This window comes from Vulpes lagopus, chromosome 2, assembly GCF_018345385.1.
Source record: "Vulpes lagopus strain Blue_001 chromosome 2, ASM1834538v1, whole genome shotgun sequence".
NCBI classification, from domain to species: domain Eukaryota; kingdom Metazoa; phylum Chordata; class Mammalia; order Carnivora; family Canidae; genus Vulpes; species Vulpes lagopus.
Window position 1 is genome coordinate 15,407,985 of NC_054825.1, and position 15,940 is coordinate 15,423,924.

The 15,940-nt window shown below is 41.3% G+C and overlaps 1 protein-coding gene across 3 annotated transcripts in view; it reads right to left on the reverse strand.

Moving 5' to 3' along the window:
- ATRNL1 (attractin like 1) overlaps positions 1-8,564 on the reverse strand; it is a 760,501-nt gene extending 751,937 nt beyond the window's left edge. For all 3 annotated transcript variants that reach the window (XM_041742630.1, XM_041742631.1, XM_041742632.1), the window contains exon 1: positions 7,940-8,564. In XM_041742630.1, the coding sequence (XP_041598564.1) occupies positions 7,940-8,238 (299 nt within the window). In that variant the 5' untranslated portion in view covers positions 8,239-8,564. The remainder of the gene's footprint in view (positions 1-7,939) is intronic.
- Positions 8,565-15,940: the final 7,376 nt, after the last annotated feature.

Consider the following 15,940-nt stretch of genomic DNA (forward strand, 5'->3'; position numbering starts at 1 on the left):
AGATGGGCAATATTCTTGCCAGTAAATTTGACCAAATTCTAGTTATACAGTCCTATATATAATACATACATTGAACTTGTGGTATTACATGCTAAACCAAATGAATTTATATTAAATAAACTGAATTTGGAGTTAAAGAAAATTCCAGACCTTAAGGGCTTCACTGGTGAAGTGTACCAAACATAATGAAGAAATAATGCTAATTCTATACAAACTCTTCCAGTAAACTAAACAGGAAGGTCCCAACTCATTCTAGGAGGCTGGTATTACCCTGAGTCTAAAACTGCACAAAGACATTATACAAAAAGTACAGACCAATATCCTTCATGAACATATATACAAAAATTCTAAGCAAAATCCTAATCAATCAATTCCAAACAACATATTAAGAAAGAAAACACATCGTTTCGGATGGTGTTTCTCTCAGGAATGTAAAGTAGTTTTAACATTTAAAAATTAAGCAACAAAATTCATAATATCAAGAAACAGAAAAATGACATAATGATCCCAACAGATGTAGAAAACACAATCTAATATCCATCTCCAATAAAAACTCTTAGCAAACTAAGAACAGAAGGAAGCCTCCTCAATGTGATAAAAGGAATTTACAAAAAACTCACAGATAACATCATACTTAAGAATTAAATATTAGGGGATCCCTGGGTGGCGCAGCGGTTTAGTGCCTGCCTTTGGCCCAGGGCATGATCCTGGAGACCCGGGATCGAATCCCACGTCAGGCTCCCAGTGCATGGAGCCTGCTTCTCCCTCTGCCTATGTCTCTGCCTCTCTCTCTCTCTCTCTGTGTGTGTGTGTGTGTGTGTGACTATCATAAATAAATAAAAAATTTTTAAAAAAGAATTAAATGTTCTCTCTATGGGCAGCCCAGGTGGCTCAGCAGTTTAGCACCACCTTCAGCCCAGGCGTGACCCTGGAGACCTAGATGGAGTGCCACGTCAGGCTCCCTGCATAGAGCCTGCTTCTCCCTCTGCCTGTGTGTATGTGTGTGTGTGTGTCATGAATAAATAAATAAAATCTAATATATACTGCAATATATATATATATAATCTCCCTAAATCATGAATTGCTTATAGTTGACCAAAGTCACCACAAGTATAGATCACTGCAATGGAGGTTCTAGCCAGTGAAATAAGGCAAGAAAAAGAAAAGGCATCCAGATTATACAGAAAGGAGGAAAGGTATCTTTATTTGCAAACAACATAATCTATTCAGAATATCATAAAGAATTTACAGAAATCTGTAACTAATGAGTTTAGCAAGACTGAAAGATACAAGATTAATAAACAAAAAAAGTTGTATTTCCAAATAAGAGGAACAATCAGAAATTAAAAATAAAAATATATATAATTTATAATAGCATCAAAAAATGTGAAATATTTAGGGAAAAATCTGAGAAGAGCTGTAAAACCTGTTCACTGAAAATTTTAAAATACTGCTGAGAGACTAAAAGAGACCTAAATAAAAGGAGAGATATACCACGTTCATGAGCCAGAAAACTCAATATTAATATTGAGATTAATTTGAGGGACAGGTGTCAACTGTCCCTCAAATTAATCTATAGCTTCAACATAATTCCAAGTAAAATCCCAGCAGGTTTTTTTTGTAGAAATTGGCAAGCTGATCCTGAAATTCATATGGAAATGCAAAGAACCTAGAAGAGCCAGAATAACTGAAAAATGAACAAGATTAAAGGACTTAACACCTGCTGACTTCATGACTTATAAAGCTACGATAATCAAGACATTTTTGTCTTGATGTGCAAATAAAGAGATCAACGGAACAGAAGAGAGTTCAGAAATACACAAATATATGAACAAGTGGTTTTGGCAAAGATACAAAGCAACTTATCAGAGAAAGGATAGTCTTATTTTTTTTTTAAGATTTTATTTATTTATTTTAGAGAGAGAAAGAGGGCAAGCAGGGAAAGGGGCAGGGAGAGAAGGAGAGAGAGAGAATCCCAAACCAAGTCCATACTGAGTGCAGAGCCCAATGCAGGGCTTGATCCCAGAACCCTGAGATCATGACCTGAGCCGAAATCAAGAGTTGGACACTTAACCGACTGAGCCACCCAGGCACCCAGGCACCTCAAGGATAGTCTTTTTAAAATGGTCCTGGAACAACTGAATTTCTATATGCAAAGGAAAAAAAAGAAAGAATTGAGATCCATACCTCTCACCGTATGCAGAAATTAACTCAAAATGGACTATAAACCTTAAATGTAAAATCTAAAACTACAAAACTTCTAGAAAAAAAAATTAAAGAGAAATAACAATTTAAGCCAAGGTTTCTTAGATCCAACACCAAGAATAAAATTCATAAAAGAAAAAAAGTGATAAACTGGAATTCATCAAGTTTAAAACTTGTGTTCTTTGAAAACACTGCTCAGAGAATGAAAAGACAAGCCCCAGCCTGGGAAAATATATTTGCAAATTATAAATCTGAAAAGGAACTAGTATCCAGATGTGTAAAGAACTCATAAAAATCAGTAACAAGAAAGAAAAAAATGTTTTTAAATGTGCAAAAGTTTTGAACAGACACCTCACCAAAGAAAATATATAGATTCTAAGTAAGCATATGACAAGACGTTCTACATCATTAGTTATTAGAGAAATAGAAATTAAAGGCACAATGAGATACTACTACAAACCACTTAGAACCCTCATAATTAAAGACTGACCGTACCAAGTGTTGGTGAGATTGTGAATTAACATTCATATACTGCTGGTGGGAATGTAAATAATACAACCACTTTGGAAAAGTTGTCAGTTTGTTGAAAAGGTAAATATGTATCCACAATGTGATCTGGCCATTCCATTCTTCTGTATTTACCCAAGAAAGCAGATGTCCATATAAAGACTTCCACATAAAAGTTCAGATGTGCTTTATAAAGAATGGCCAAAAATTGGAAACAAACCCAAATATCCATCACTGGGTGAAAAACAAATTGTGGTATATCCATACATTGGAATACTGCACAGTAACTAAAAAGAATAAATCCTTGATACACCATTAATGAATCTCAAAATGAATAAACTGTGAATAAAGCCAGATAAAAAGGAGTACATAGTATATGATTCTACTTACAAAAAATTCTAGAAAGTCCAACAAATCTATAGTGACAGAAAGCAGTTCAGTATTTGCTTGGGTACAGGGATTATCAAGAGGCACATGGAATTTTGGGTGTGATGGATATTTTTATGATCTTGACCGTGGTGATAGTTTCAGAGGTGTATATGTACAATAAAACATTACAAACATTCAGTTTACTGCATGTCAATTACACCTCAAGAAAAGGTCTTAAAAATAATGAAAAAATTTTAATCATAACTGAATAACGCCTCTTGAAAGTACCAAAAAGGAAAAAGAACACTATAAGAGTATACATAATAAGGAGTGACATAGTCTGACAAGTCCTTACTGGGTGTGGAACCTGCTTAAGATTCTCTCTCTTGGGGTGCCTGGGTGGCTCAGTTGGTTAAGTGTCTGCTTTCCACTCAGGTCATGACCCCAAGGTCCTAGGATCAAGCCCCCAGTCAGCTCCCTGCTCAGTAGGGAGTCTGTTTGAACTTCACCCTCTGCCCCTCCCCACCCATCCACCTTCCACCCCACTTGTGCTATTTCTCAAATAAATAAATAAAACCTTTAAAAAAAAAAAGGAAAAAGATTCTATCTCTCTCCCTCTGCCTCTGCCCTCCCCCCATGCACACATACTATCTCTCTAAAAAAAAAATTAATTTAATTAAATAAAGAAGACTCTTACCAGAAGGTGGTGGAGGGAGGATGGATTAAGTAAGTGATGGGGATTAAGGAGTACACTTATTGCAATGAGTACCAAGAGTTGTATGGAAGTGCTGAATCACTATATTGTATACCTGAAACTAATATTACATTGTATGTTAATAACTGGAATTTAAATAAAAGCTTTAAAAAACCTTATGGGTAAAAATATTAACAAATTAAAGAAAAACAAACATACTTGAGGTCAGGGAGCATTCAACGCAACTTTATAGTTACTGACAGTTTTTCTATTAATAGAAAGGATTCCAAATGTGTGTTGTTGTTTTTTTTTTTTCAGTAGTAGCTAAGGAAACATATTTACACATTTAACCCTGTCCCTTTCTGTTTATTTTTTTTAAGATTTATTTATTCATGAGAGACACAGAGAGAGGCAGAGACATAGGCAGAGCAAGAAGCAGGCTCCCTCTGGGGAGTCCAATGTGGGACTTGATTCCAGGAAATTGGGAATCATGCCCTGAGCCAAAGGCAGATGCTCAACCACTGAGCCACCCGGCCCCCCTTTCTGTTTTTAACAGCAATGAAGTCCCAATATTATATCTTCACCATTGCTGTCCCCAGAAATAGAATACTTCTACTAAAAATGTGAGAATTTCCATATCTACATTTGATTAACCTAAGAGATTAAGAAAAATCTATCTACATTACAGGGCACCTGGGCGGTTCGGTCAGTTAAACATTTGTCTTCGGCTCAGGTCATGATCCCGAGGTCCTGGGACCAAGCCTCCAGTAGGGCTCCCTGCTCAGCAGGGAGTCTGCTTCTCCCTCTCCCCCTCCCCCCAACTTGTGCATCCATGTGCTCTCTTCTCTGAAATAAATAAAATCTTTTTTTAAAAAATCAATATACATTAAAAATACAATAAGATGTAATAGATTTTTTAAATATTCAATAAATGTTTTAATAAAGTTACATTTAGAAATTATTCATAGTATGAGATATTTTCCAATTTCAGAGCATTAATTTAGTTTTCTTGCTTACAAATTAGAAAACATAGGTTCCTAAGTCACATTAGCCAGAAAATGTCCAAGTCTGAACATGAAATATAAATTTATATAAATATAAATCTCAACTACTCTACAGAAAAAATTCTAAAGAACTAGTTTCTAAAAGAAAATGTCATTCATTTAAACAAATCTTATAGTAAAATGTTCTCTAATGTTATACTAAGCTACTCAAGTAAATATACTTCAAATTAGCATATATTACATCCTAATTATTAGATTTCAAATTGGCACTGTCTTTTCCCAAACCTTTCAGACGAGGTTCAAAGTATTCATTTTGTTTTACCTATGAGAGAAATGGCTTATAATTCTGAGTGTTTTGTTCTTTTCAAATAGAAACAGAAGACTGGAATCAGTGCTAAGAGAACTAAAGTACCACTTTTGATACCATATTTGCTTCTGCATCCCTCCCCACCATCAATCTTCCATTCTAAAGAACCATTTGAAGAATACTCTTATTCCCTAGTGAAATCCCCACCGTAGAAAAAAACTAAGTTACCATGGAACCAGCCAATTAATTTTGACACCTGCTTACCAAGATTGATCATTTTTGATATCTGTTTGCTAGGTTGCTATCCTTCAGCTTAGTAAAAGATTTTCAAGATAATTAATGAAGTGAGAATTTCTAGGTAAAGTCTTTCCCACTATGATATTACTTCAAATGCTGAGTAAAACAAGCTACCACCCTTTTTTAGCTTAACATATACTTTACCAGGAAGAATTTTCTTCTGAATTGATTCTTCCCTTTAACATTAAATACTACATTTTACCCCTAAGAGTATACATAAAACAGAGTAGTACCAGTTATATTTACTCTAATTAATAGCTTGTATTCCATAAAGAAATGAAAAAATACTTATCAATACAGTACAATGAATCACGGGAAATAACAGTTTCCAAGGAAATGATTTATATTCAATGATTAGTTCAGGGTTAGTTGTTATTTAACTATATTTAAGAAGCTATTCCTCTTTTACTCACTAATGTATTATGTTTATGAACACCACCTCCTTATGTTATTTAAGTTAGTTTAAATTGATCTGTGATCTTTCCTACTAACTGGGACAACATGGGCTAGTGAGGTTACAGGCTGCTGATCTAGCTGATTAACAAGTTCCACTACTATAAAATGTAAGAGGAGCTTCTTGGGACTACAGGAATCTTTGTCCTCTTTAGACAAATGGAGCAAATCAACCCACAAAAAGGTCAAAATCTCTCAATCACATATGTACCAGGTTATCTTCCTACTTATTTCTAGAAAGATATAAAAAATCGATGTAGCTGTTTTGTTGGCTACCAGTTTATATGTTCAAAATTCGTGCTCGCTGCAATTGTCATAGCCAAAGTTTAAGAACACCTAAGTAGGGGTGCCTAGGTGGCTCAGTCGGTTAAGAGTCTGCCTTAGGCTTAGCTAGTGATCCTGGGGTCCTGGGATGGAGCCCTCTGCTCAGGAGGGAGCCTGCTTCTCCCCCTCCCTCTGCCCTCCACTCCCCCTGCTTGTGCTCTAATAAAATTAAAAATCTAAAAAAAATTTAAAACCACTTAAGTAATAAAGGCTACTCACAAGCACAATTCAGTAAGATAGCTTTCCTTATCCTGAAATACTTAAAACTTTTAATTAGCATCTCTTTCAAATAAAAAAAAAGTATCAAAAAACTACAGCATTATACTAGTTTGTGACAGTAGGAAGAAAACATTTCAATGTATTGCTACAAATGGATTTCATCAACCTCTATTTTGAGATTTAACTTCCAAAAACCTGCTGGAAATTAATTTAAATAGTAGGATCTACCTAAAATTATAAGTGCCCTTTAAGCAGGCATTGTTCAAAATTGCAACAGTTAAAAAAAAAAAGGAAAATATGCTGTATTTAAAATTTCCAGGACATCCTCCTATAATCCATTAATAAGGTGAACCATATTCCTTTGCCTTAGAACCCAAGACATTTCATTTAGATTTTGCTATCATCCTAACAGTAAATATCAGTAATCTATATAGCATAATCTCGGAGCCACAAAACAACCAGCAAATTTCACAGTATCTACCTAGAAGTCTAAAAAGTTGCCTTACTTAATGACTGTTCTCTGCAAATGGTCAGATGGCTACCCTAACGGCCTCAACTATGGTACTTACTGCTCCCCGCACCCACCCACCCACCCATTCACCTATTTCTTTTTCATATCTGGCCGGAATTGAATAAACATCGGCCAAGAGAGGGGAAGTATCCTTGTTGTAAAGCAAACTCCTTGGGGCCTTGAGCTTCAGAGAAAAACCAAAGTCATGGTCTCACACAACAACTGATAGTGAAATAAACAGTTCGAAAAATCCATTATCTTCACGTTAAAAAGTCCAGGCATTTCATCATTAATTTAGGTTACCCAAAATCACTCTTGTATACTCAATTAAACTCGGCCTGGCAAATTCAATTTATTGGCTAAAATGAAAACATTCTAGAGTTAGGCGAGCCGATCTGGAACCACAACTCAGACCTTACTACCGTGTAATAATCTTGGGCAAAGGACTTAAATTCATCGCCTCCAGTTCTCTCTGTAAATCCGGCCTAATAATCCTAATAACTCGCAGAGTTGCGAGGAACAAATGAGATAATCCACGTCAGGCGCTTCACGGTCTTTGGCACGTTGTAAGCCCACCGTGAACTCTTAAGATCACTATTATGACACTAAATAAACTGAAAAGTCAGCAGTGTTACCTCTAGAGAGAGAGCAGGGCGATGCGAGTGGAGGGAGGCACCGCGAGACCGTAACTTTTAACCCTTCTACTTCTGCATTGTTTGAATATTTTTGCAACGTTCAAGCATTTCAAGAGTTACCTGCATAATTTTTTTTTTATTCGAAAAAAAAAAAAAAAAAAAAACAGGGGCCTAACAGAATGGTGTTTGGCACCGGGAACGGAGTACGGAAATGCTCAAGGGCAGGGGCGCCCAAGTCGCTGCGGGCATCCCGACCGCGGCGGGGCCAGGTGCCCGGGGCGCCCGGGCTGCAGGGGCCGGCGAGCTGCGGGGAGCTCCCGGGGCCGGGCCGGGCCGGGACCCGGGGGCGCGCGGGGGGCGGGGGCGGGGCGGGGCGGGGCAGGCGGGGGCGCGGGGTCCCGCGAAGGCACTTACTTGAACCGGCCCTGGCAGTGCTGGCACTGGTCCCCCACCCAGCCCGGGTCGCAGAGGCAGGTGGAGTTGACACAGCGGCCCGAGAAGCAGGAGCCGGTCCTCTCGCACGGCTTGGACTGGGACACCTGCGCGTAGAGGGCCAGGTACAGGAAGCCGTAGCACAGCAGCCCGCTGCTCGCGTCCAGCAGCCAGGAGGAGGCGCCACCGCCGCCGCCGCCGCCGCCGACCGGCCGAGCCTTGCACAGCCCCGGGGCCGCGGGCTGCGGGGGGCCCATGCGGGCCCGGCCCCCCGGCTGCATCCTCCCCGGCGCCCCTGCCCGGCCCGGCTGGGCTCGCAGGCGCCGACAGCGATGCTCGCGGGGGCGGGGCGCGGGGGGCGCGCAGAGGGGAACCCGGCCCGAGGCACCCGCGCCGCCGCCGCCGCTCCTGCTCCTGCTCCTGCTCCTCCTCCTCCTCCTCCTCCTCCTCCTCCTCACCGCCGCCTGCCCCAGTCCCGCTCCCGGGTCAGCAGGGACAGACCCCGGTCGCCGTCGCCGTCGCCTCCGCTCGGCTCCCGCCAGGCGCCCTCGGGCATCGCCTCTCGCTCTCCTGACCTTGTCGTCCGCGAGCCCAGCCCGGCGCCGCGGCGCCCCGGGGCCCGGCCGGAGGCGGAGGCGCAGGCGGAGGCGCAGGCGGAGGCGGAGGGAGAGCGCGCGGCGCGGGCGGCGGGCGGCGCGGGGCGCTCCGGAGGGGACCTGCGGGCGGGGGCGGGGGCGGGGGACGCGAGGGGAGGGGACCCCGCGCGCGGCCCCGCCTCGCCCGCGGCTCGCGCCAACTGCCTGCTCCGGCCCCGCGCGCCGGGGAGGGCGGGGGCCGCGGGAGCCCCGAGGTGGGCGCGCCCAACGCGGGGGGGGCCGCGGGGAGCGGGGCTCAGTCCCGCACCGCCGGGCCCGCGGCCAGCGCGCCCCCGGCCGCCGTCGTCTCCCCCGGGCCGTCAGCCGGGCGCCGGGGCTGCGGCTGGAGCGCGAGGGGGGCCGGGCCGCCTGCGCCCCCCGCGCCAGCCCACGTGTCCCCCCCCGGGCCCAGCGCCGTGGTCTCGCCCCGCCCCGACCGGGACCGGGGACTCCCCCGCGCCCCCCCCCCCGCCCGGCCCGCGAGCGCGGCGGAGGCCGGTCCCAGGTGCGGCCCTCGAGCCCGCGGGGCCTCCCCGCTCTGCGCGCCGCTGGGCGGGGACCGGCCGCCCTCGCCACGCGCCCCCGGAGCCCCACCAACCGCGGGCGGACCCGAGCCCTTCCCGTCGGCCGCCCGCAGCTGCGAAAGTGCAGCGCCTGCCCCCGCGCTTCCCCTCCCTCCGCCCCAGCCTCCTGCCTATTTCTTCTTTTTTTTTCTTAGAAAAACTCCGACAACGCACAAAGAGCTGAGCATGTGCAGCAGGCAAAAGTCTTAAAGGCGCCGCAGTCCGACGCGCTGTGGGGTCCGCGCGAACCGGGAGGGGCGGGGCTTGCGGCCGCGGGGGTCGCGGAGCCCCGAGCGCGAGCGCGGAGGGACTGGCCGAGGGGGAGCCGCTGCGTCCGCGGACAGGAGGGGTCCCCGCCCCCAACAAAGAGCTGCGAGGCTCTGAGCCCAGGGCGCCCCCCCCCCCCCCCCGTGCTGCCTCGGAGCCCCAGGTATCTCCTTCTTTCTGCTTGTCAGGGTTTCCTCCTCCATCCGGGACAATATTCTGCCTTGAAAAATATTGCAACATCTGGGCTTTTTTTTTTTTTTTTTTTTAATTTTTTCCAAGAAGAGCAGAAATGATGCCCAGAAAAGAGCGTTTTTCCTTTCTCAGCGGCAATCTTTTCCTCCTCTAGATGACTTTCCAAGATTTGATGGCATGTGCTGAAATTTTTGCTTTGTACTTTTGTGTCTTCTCTTAAAAGCTCGCATCAGCCCTTGAGAAAGGAAGCCGAACGCACATTGCAGCCACGCATACTCGAGTTACAAGCCATGTAATGGGATCCCCCACCAAAGAAGAGCAGACTGTATGAAAAAGATTTTGAAATCTACCGAAGGCATTTCTGACAGCGAAAGGAGAAAAAGTTTTAGCTGTAACCACACAGACATATTATTGTTAAGATTCAACTCATGTATTTTCGGGCATAATGTACCCACGTCATCTCTTTTAATCTCTTTTATCCCCCACGTTGCACATGAAATCCTCCATTAACCCCATTTTGCAGATGAGGATAGAGAGACTCAGAAAAGGTTGAAAGATTTGTCAGTGGCGGGCTGGGTGAAAGCAATGAACCGAGCTCTAAACACAAGTCCTGTGGCTTCCATCAGTCCTGTGGCTTTTTTCCACTAGTTATCAGGCTATTTCTATTAGCAGTTGCTTTGTTCTACTTTAGTGAATAAAATGTAAGTGTTGGCTTGCTTCGCAAATGCCTCCGCAGTGACTTAAGGAAGGAAGACCAAGGTCCAGAGAGAGGTGGCTCCTTTGAAAGGGAAAGGGGGGAAAAAAAAAAGAAAACCATGATTTTCATTAATACAACAAATCACAATCCCCCTATAATATCAGTACTAGAAATTTCATCCTCAAACCTGAAAATGAGGACAGCCCCTTCTTCCTTTGACGTCTCTTTTGTATCAGGATGCTCCTTAGAGACAACTTGGGACGAAGGAAGAAGAGGAACAGAACATTCTGGGGTGGGGGGGAGGGGAACAGTTGAAAGGAGGATATTGTTCTGGATCACACCTTTTAATTTCCATGACTATAAAATCCAGAACTCTTTCTTGTGGTGGACATACATGAACAATCTCTGCGGTCTTCTCCATTCTTCTCGCATGCCAGCCAAAGTTTAAAGTGAGCCACATCTTTCTCACATCTAATGTAGAGTTGCTTTCAGAAATATGGAAGGTAGCCAAGCCCTTAAAACAGTCAGTGAGTGTAAAGGTAATTCAAAGGGTACACTGGAGCCCCTTTAACAAGAGAGATCACTGCTCAGCCACACACTGACTGTAGCCTGTATTCAAGCAAAGGATTTGCCCATTAAAAATATATATCTTTTAATCTCATAACCACTATAATCAGCTCAGTACTTCATGTTACACTAAAGAACATGCAGCCCCACAGCTTCCTCTCAACTTTGCCTTTAGAATCAAGCTGAATATACTAAATCTATATAAAATTACCATCACGAGGATCTCACAGGATTACCACTTGCCCTATATCCATTTTTTTTTCTTTCATACTCTTTTAGTCAACATTTACTGAGTAACTTTTATGAATTTAAGGAAGAGAAAACAAAGATGACTAAAACATGAGATTTACCCCCTGGATAAGCTTATCTATAATATGTTAGGCTCAGTAGATTGGGAGTTCCCCTATATAGTTGAGGGTTATGTATTTTATAAATGTAGACACAGAAAACTTACATGATTTACAACAGTCACACAAAAAGTCAGTGATAAAGCTTGCCTAGAATCTGGACTAATGTTTCAGTGTCTTCTATGATCAAGAAATTTTAATGCTCCAACATGGTTATCTCTTTTTTCTAAAAAAGTAGAGTCAGCATCCTCATAGTGCTATCCAACACTGTAATAATTCATCGTATTGGTAATAGCAGTCATAAATCCAGCAGGAAGGTGAAAATTTACTCCAAAGAGGTAGTGGAGAGAAAAATCTGTTTTACTGAAGTAGGATGAAACTGTTAAGATTGGAATTATCTATTACAATTTCTCCAAGGGGAAGAGATAAGAAAAATACTTGTTTTCTCCACAATTAGCTTTATATCAGGACCTTCAGATATTTGGGGAATGTGTTTTATTTCCATTCATACCACTTAACAATGGTACTATAAAATGATGGGCAAGAAGCTAAGACTTCACACTGCCAAATGAAGGAAATTCACATGATTTTTTAAGAAGAACAAGAGAAATGACAATCCCACTGATCTTTTGATTGCAACTCAAAAAGTAAAAGATCCTATTTGGACTAATGAACCAAAGCAGCCCCTTCTCAGTTGCTTGACTGAAGAATGATCTCTATTGTTCACCATTTGGCTCATATGAGGCTTCTGAAAGCAGCCAAGATAATGAGAGCTGCAGATAGCCTGGCCACAAGAGCCAGAAATGCATTCGTTCAAAGGGATCCTTAGTGTAATTGGGGCAGTATTTTTAAGACACTGATAGTACATGAATGGTCTGTGGCACTAGACAGCAAAAAAAAAAAAAAAAAAAAAAAAAAAAATCAATCATAGGTACTCATTAAAAAACTATTGATGATATTAAAAACATGTATGCAGCTAGGTGCTGAAATACCAACAACCTTCTCCCCACCAAAATCTAACACTGCTTTTCTCTTGGATTCTATCGGTTTCTCTTGATGTCACACTTGCAAATACACACATACACTCTGATCCTGCCAATTTTTCTACTTAACACATTTCAAGCATATTGTTATAAGTAAATCCAAGGAAATAATTCCAAAGATTCTAAATTCATACTGTGGGGCTAATAACATTTTTTAACTGGGAAATAAAACGAACATACTTCAACTTTCATTTTAAATATTCATACTTATTACTCCCCAAAAAGTTTATTGCTAGTAGTCAGTTGCAGAAATTTGTCTTTCATGAAATTTAATTCAATAAAAATATGGGCTAGGACTTTCTGTTAAACATAGTAGACTAAGTATGAGCACTTACCTCTGCTCCAAACTCTACCAACTTGACAGGACAGATTTTTTTTTTTTTAATTTTAAAAGTATAAATTCACAATAACAAAATGAGAACCAATTTGTCGATAAGAGGTCAAGGCATTTGAAAGGGTCAGTGCATTGGAAGGAGGAAAGGGAATGGAGAAGTGATAACTAAGTCATTTATGCCTACAGAGATAATAACAATAAGAAACAAGCCCAAAGAGCCCAGGACTCAGAGGTAAGCAGTACCATGAAAGGTAGGGTTGGGGCTCAAGGATGAAAACAAGGAGAATAATTAAGGGCAATATAAGGGCCCAAGGTCCCCTTCCTCACCCCAAGCAGCCAAAGATGACCCCAGACTCAACCCTGACAGAAGGTTAAATCTCAAGAAATTGAATCTCAGAGGCTCCAGCCTTAGAGCACCAACCATAATGGAAGGAGAGAGTGAGGTACACAGTTAAAAATGAGGCAATTAGGTAAATATTTTTATAGTGATTGGTGGATTTCCCTACCACCTTTTCCTACCTGTTCCCAGAATACCTACAGTCAATGAATACCCCCGGACAGAAAATTGAAGGATATCTATCTGTAAAAATTGAATAGTCCAAGAGAAAATGCATTGTCATTCGGGGTCTCCAAACTAAAAGTCAAGCCAACCTCCAGCTCACCCAATAGTGGAGCCTGCTGAGTCAATAAGTCTCTCTTTTTTTTTCCATGACTCTCTTAAATACAGACAGTAAGGATTCATTTGTTTGGTTCTTTCATAAAAGAAACCAAAACAAACAAAAAAGAGAATTAGAGGAAACACAGTCAAGTGATAAGGGAATATTTATGCAATCATAAAACAAGAACCGGAGAAGTGTCTGAGTGGCTTAGTCAGTTGGATGTCTGCCACCAGCTCAGGTCATGATCTCGGGGTCCTAGGATCAAGCCCCACATCGGGCTCCCTGCTCAATGAGGAGCCTGCTTCTCCCTGTCCCTCTGCCCCTGCTCCTGCCCCTGCTCGTGCTCTATCATAAATAAATAAATAAATAAATAAATAAATAAATAAATAAATAAATAAATATAGTTTTTAAAAAAAAGAGCTGGATACTCTTTAATAAACAAAAGGACACTCAGAGAACAAAAAATAAAAAGTGAAAGTAGGGTAGCCAAAATACAAAACAATTTTAAAAATTTAGAAAATAAAGTCTGAAAATCTCCTAGAAATTAGAATAAAAAGACAACGTTTCTACTCTTATCGAGGAGGGAAAAACTGGGGGGAAAAAGAGATTCACTAATGATTATGCATAACAGACTCTCTTAAATTAAGAATGTATAATATTGTATATTTATTAATGTGATAGTACATTAATGCACAACTCCTGTGTAGGAGAAGACAAAACTTGTTTGTATTAACGTCAGAGTAAGATTTCCCAGAACTGAACTGAACCTCCATATGAAAGACCCACTACCACCTAAAACATTGAATTAAAAGACTCACAAATGGAAAGAAAAAAAAGTGAGGGAAAGGCAAATGCAATGGATTAGAAGAATAGCATTAAAATTCTCAATAGCAAAATTAGATGCTAAAAAGTAAGTAGAGATAGAAGAGAAATTATTGTCAACCTAGAATTCTATACCCAGCCAAGCTATCAATCAAGTATGAGGATAAAGGCATTTTCAGACACACAAACACTCGTAAAATTTATCTTGTAGGGAACTCTTCTTTAAAAAAAAAAAAAAAAAAACAGGGGATCCCTGTGTGGCGCAGCGGTTCGGCGCCTGCCTTTGGCCCAGGGCGCAATCCTGGAGACCCAGGATCGAATCCCACATCAGGCTCCTGGTGCATGGAGCCTGCTTCTCCCTCTGCCTCTCTCTCTCTCTCTCTCTCTCTCTCTCTCTCTCTCTGTGACTCTCATAAATAAATTAAAAAAATTAAAAAAAAAAACACTTCTGGAGAATGGTAAAGGGAGAAGAGACTGAACATAAAAGAATTATAAAGAAATATCTTAGAATGACAGACAGCTATGCCCCAAACCAACAGAGCAACCAGTCCAACCTGCAGCAGAGGGCTGGGGAGGGAGACATAACTAGAAAAAATAATTGATAGGACTGCTTGGAACTGTTTGAGCTTTAGAAAAAAAATACTAATAAAATGTGATGGATCTTGGAGTATTTGGGTGGAAAATGGAATAAGCACATAGAAAATCAAGTAAATGAACAAAATGAAGCAATTGTTGACTAAGAAAAAAAGGAACTTGTACATGACAGTTTATTGGTAAACAATATTTACATAGTCATATAAACACTATTGATTTACAAAAAAATTTATAATATGTCTACATTTAAAAAGTAGGAAAAGGATAAAGATGGGTGGGGGTAAATCCTTCATTATTTAATACAGAGTAATTGCATGTTCAAAACTGATAAATCTAGACAGCAGTATAATCATACTACACTGCTTTGTCTTAGGAAATAGGGAATAGGAGCAGGAGATGCAGCATTATAGGCTTTTAGTAAGCTTTGGTTGAAAATTAAGATTTACTTCTAAAAATATAATAATAAATTAATTTAAATTATGTGGGTTCATAAAAAATTCAAAAGGTGGCATACGGTCTATGACAAAAACTTGGGTTTGAGTTCTAATTCTGCCTCCCATATAGAGATGACTCTTGCATGACCCATTAACTTCTATGCATCAATTTTCCCACCTGTAAGATGCAAAACTCAAACTACCCATCAATGTCCATTTCTGAGTTCACACGAGGGTCCAAACAGAAAATATGAAAGTGCACAAAAATGGTCAAGCACCATACAAACTTTGATATTGAATGTTCATCAAAAACTACTCTTAGGAAAAAAAAAAATACTCTTAGGAACAGAATTCATTCTAATTCCACATGAGGGGAAAGATTATTGAAAGAGATTTAGGTTGATACAACACACAAATACAAAATAACAAAACACACACACACACACAAAAAAAAAAAACAGAGCTATAGGAAACTCTCATTACTTTGAAGATGGATCTAGTCTATTTTACAAATGAGATGCTGGGACCCAAAAAATTGAAGTATCTTATCCAAACTCATAGAGTGACAGAGCTAAGGACAAAGCAGTTTTCTTTGTCTTATACCTCATAGTTCAGGCTAATGCCAGGCATGTTCAGGTTAATTTATCATCCATGCTCAGTTCCAGAAAGGCCTTCCAAAGCTCTAGGAAGTGACTTGCCCAATGTCACACAAGTTAGTGACTGCAGTGGCAAAACTAACCAAAGGACAAACAACCAAAGAATGAGCCTTGAATCTGAAACTTAGAACCAAGTGCAAGTATACTAGCAGAGCTAAAGACATACATTGAAA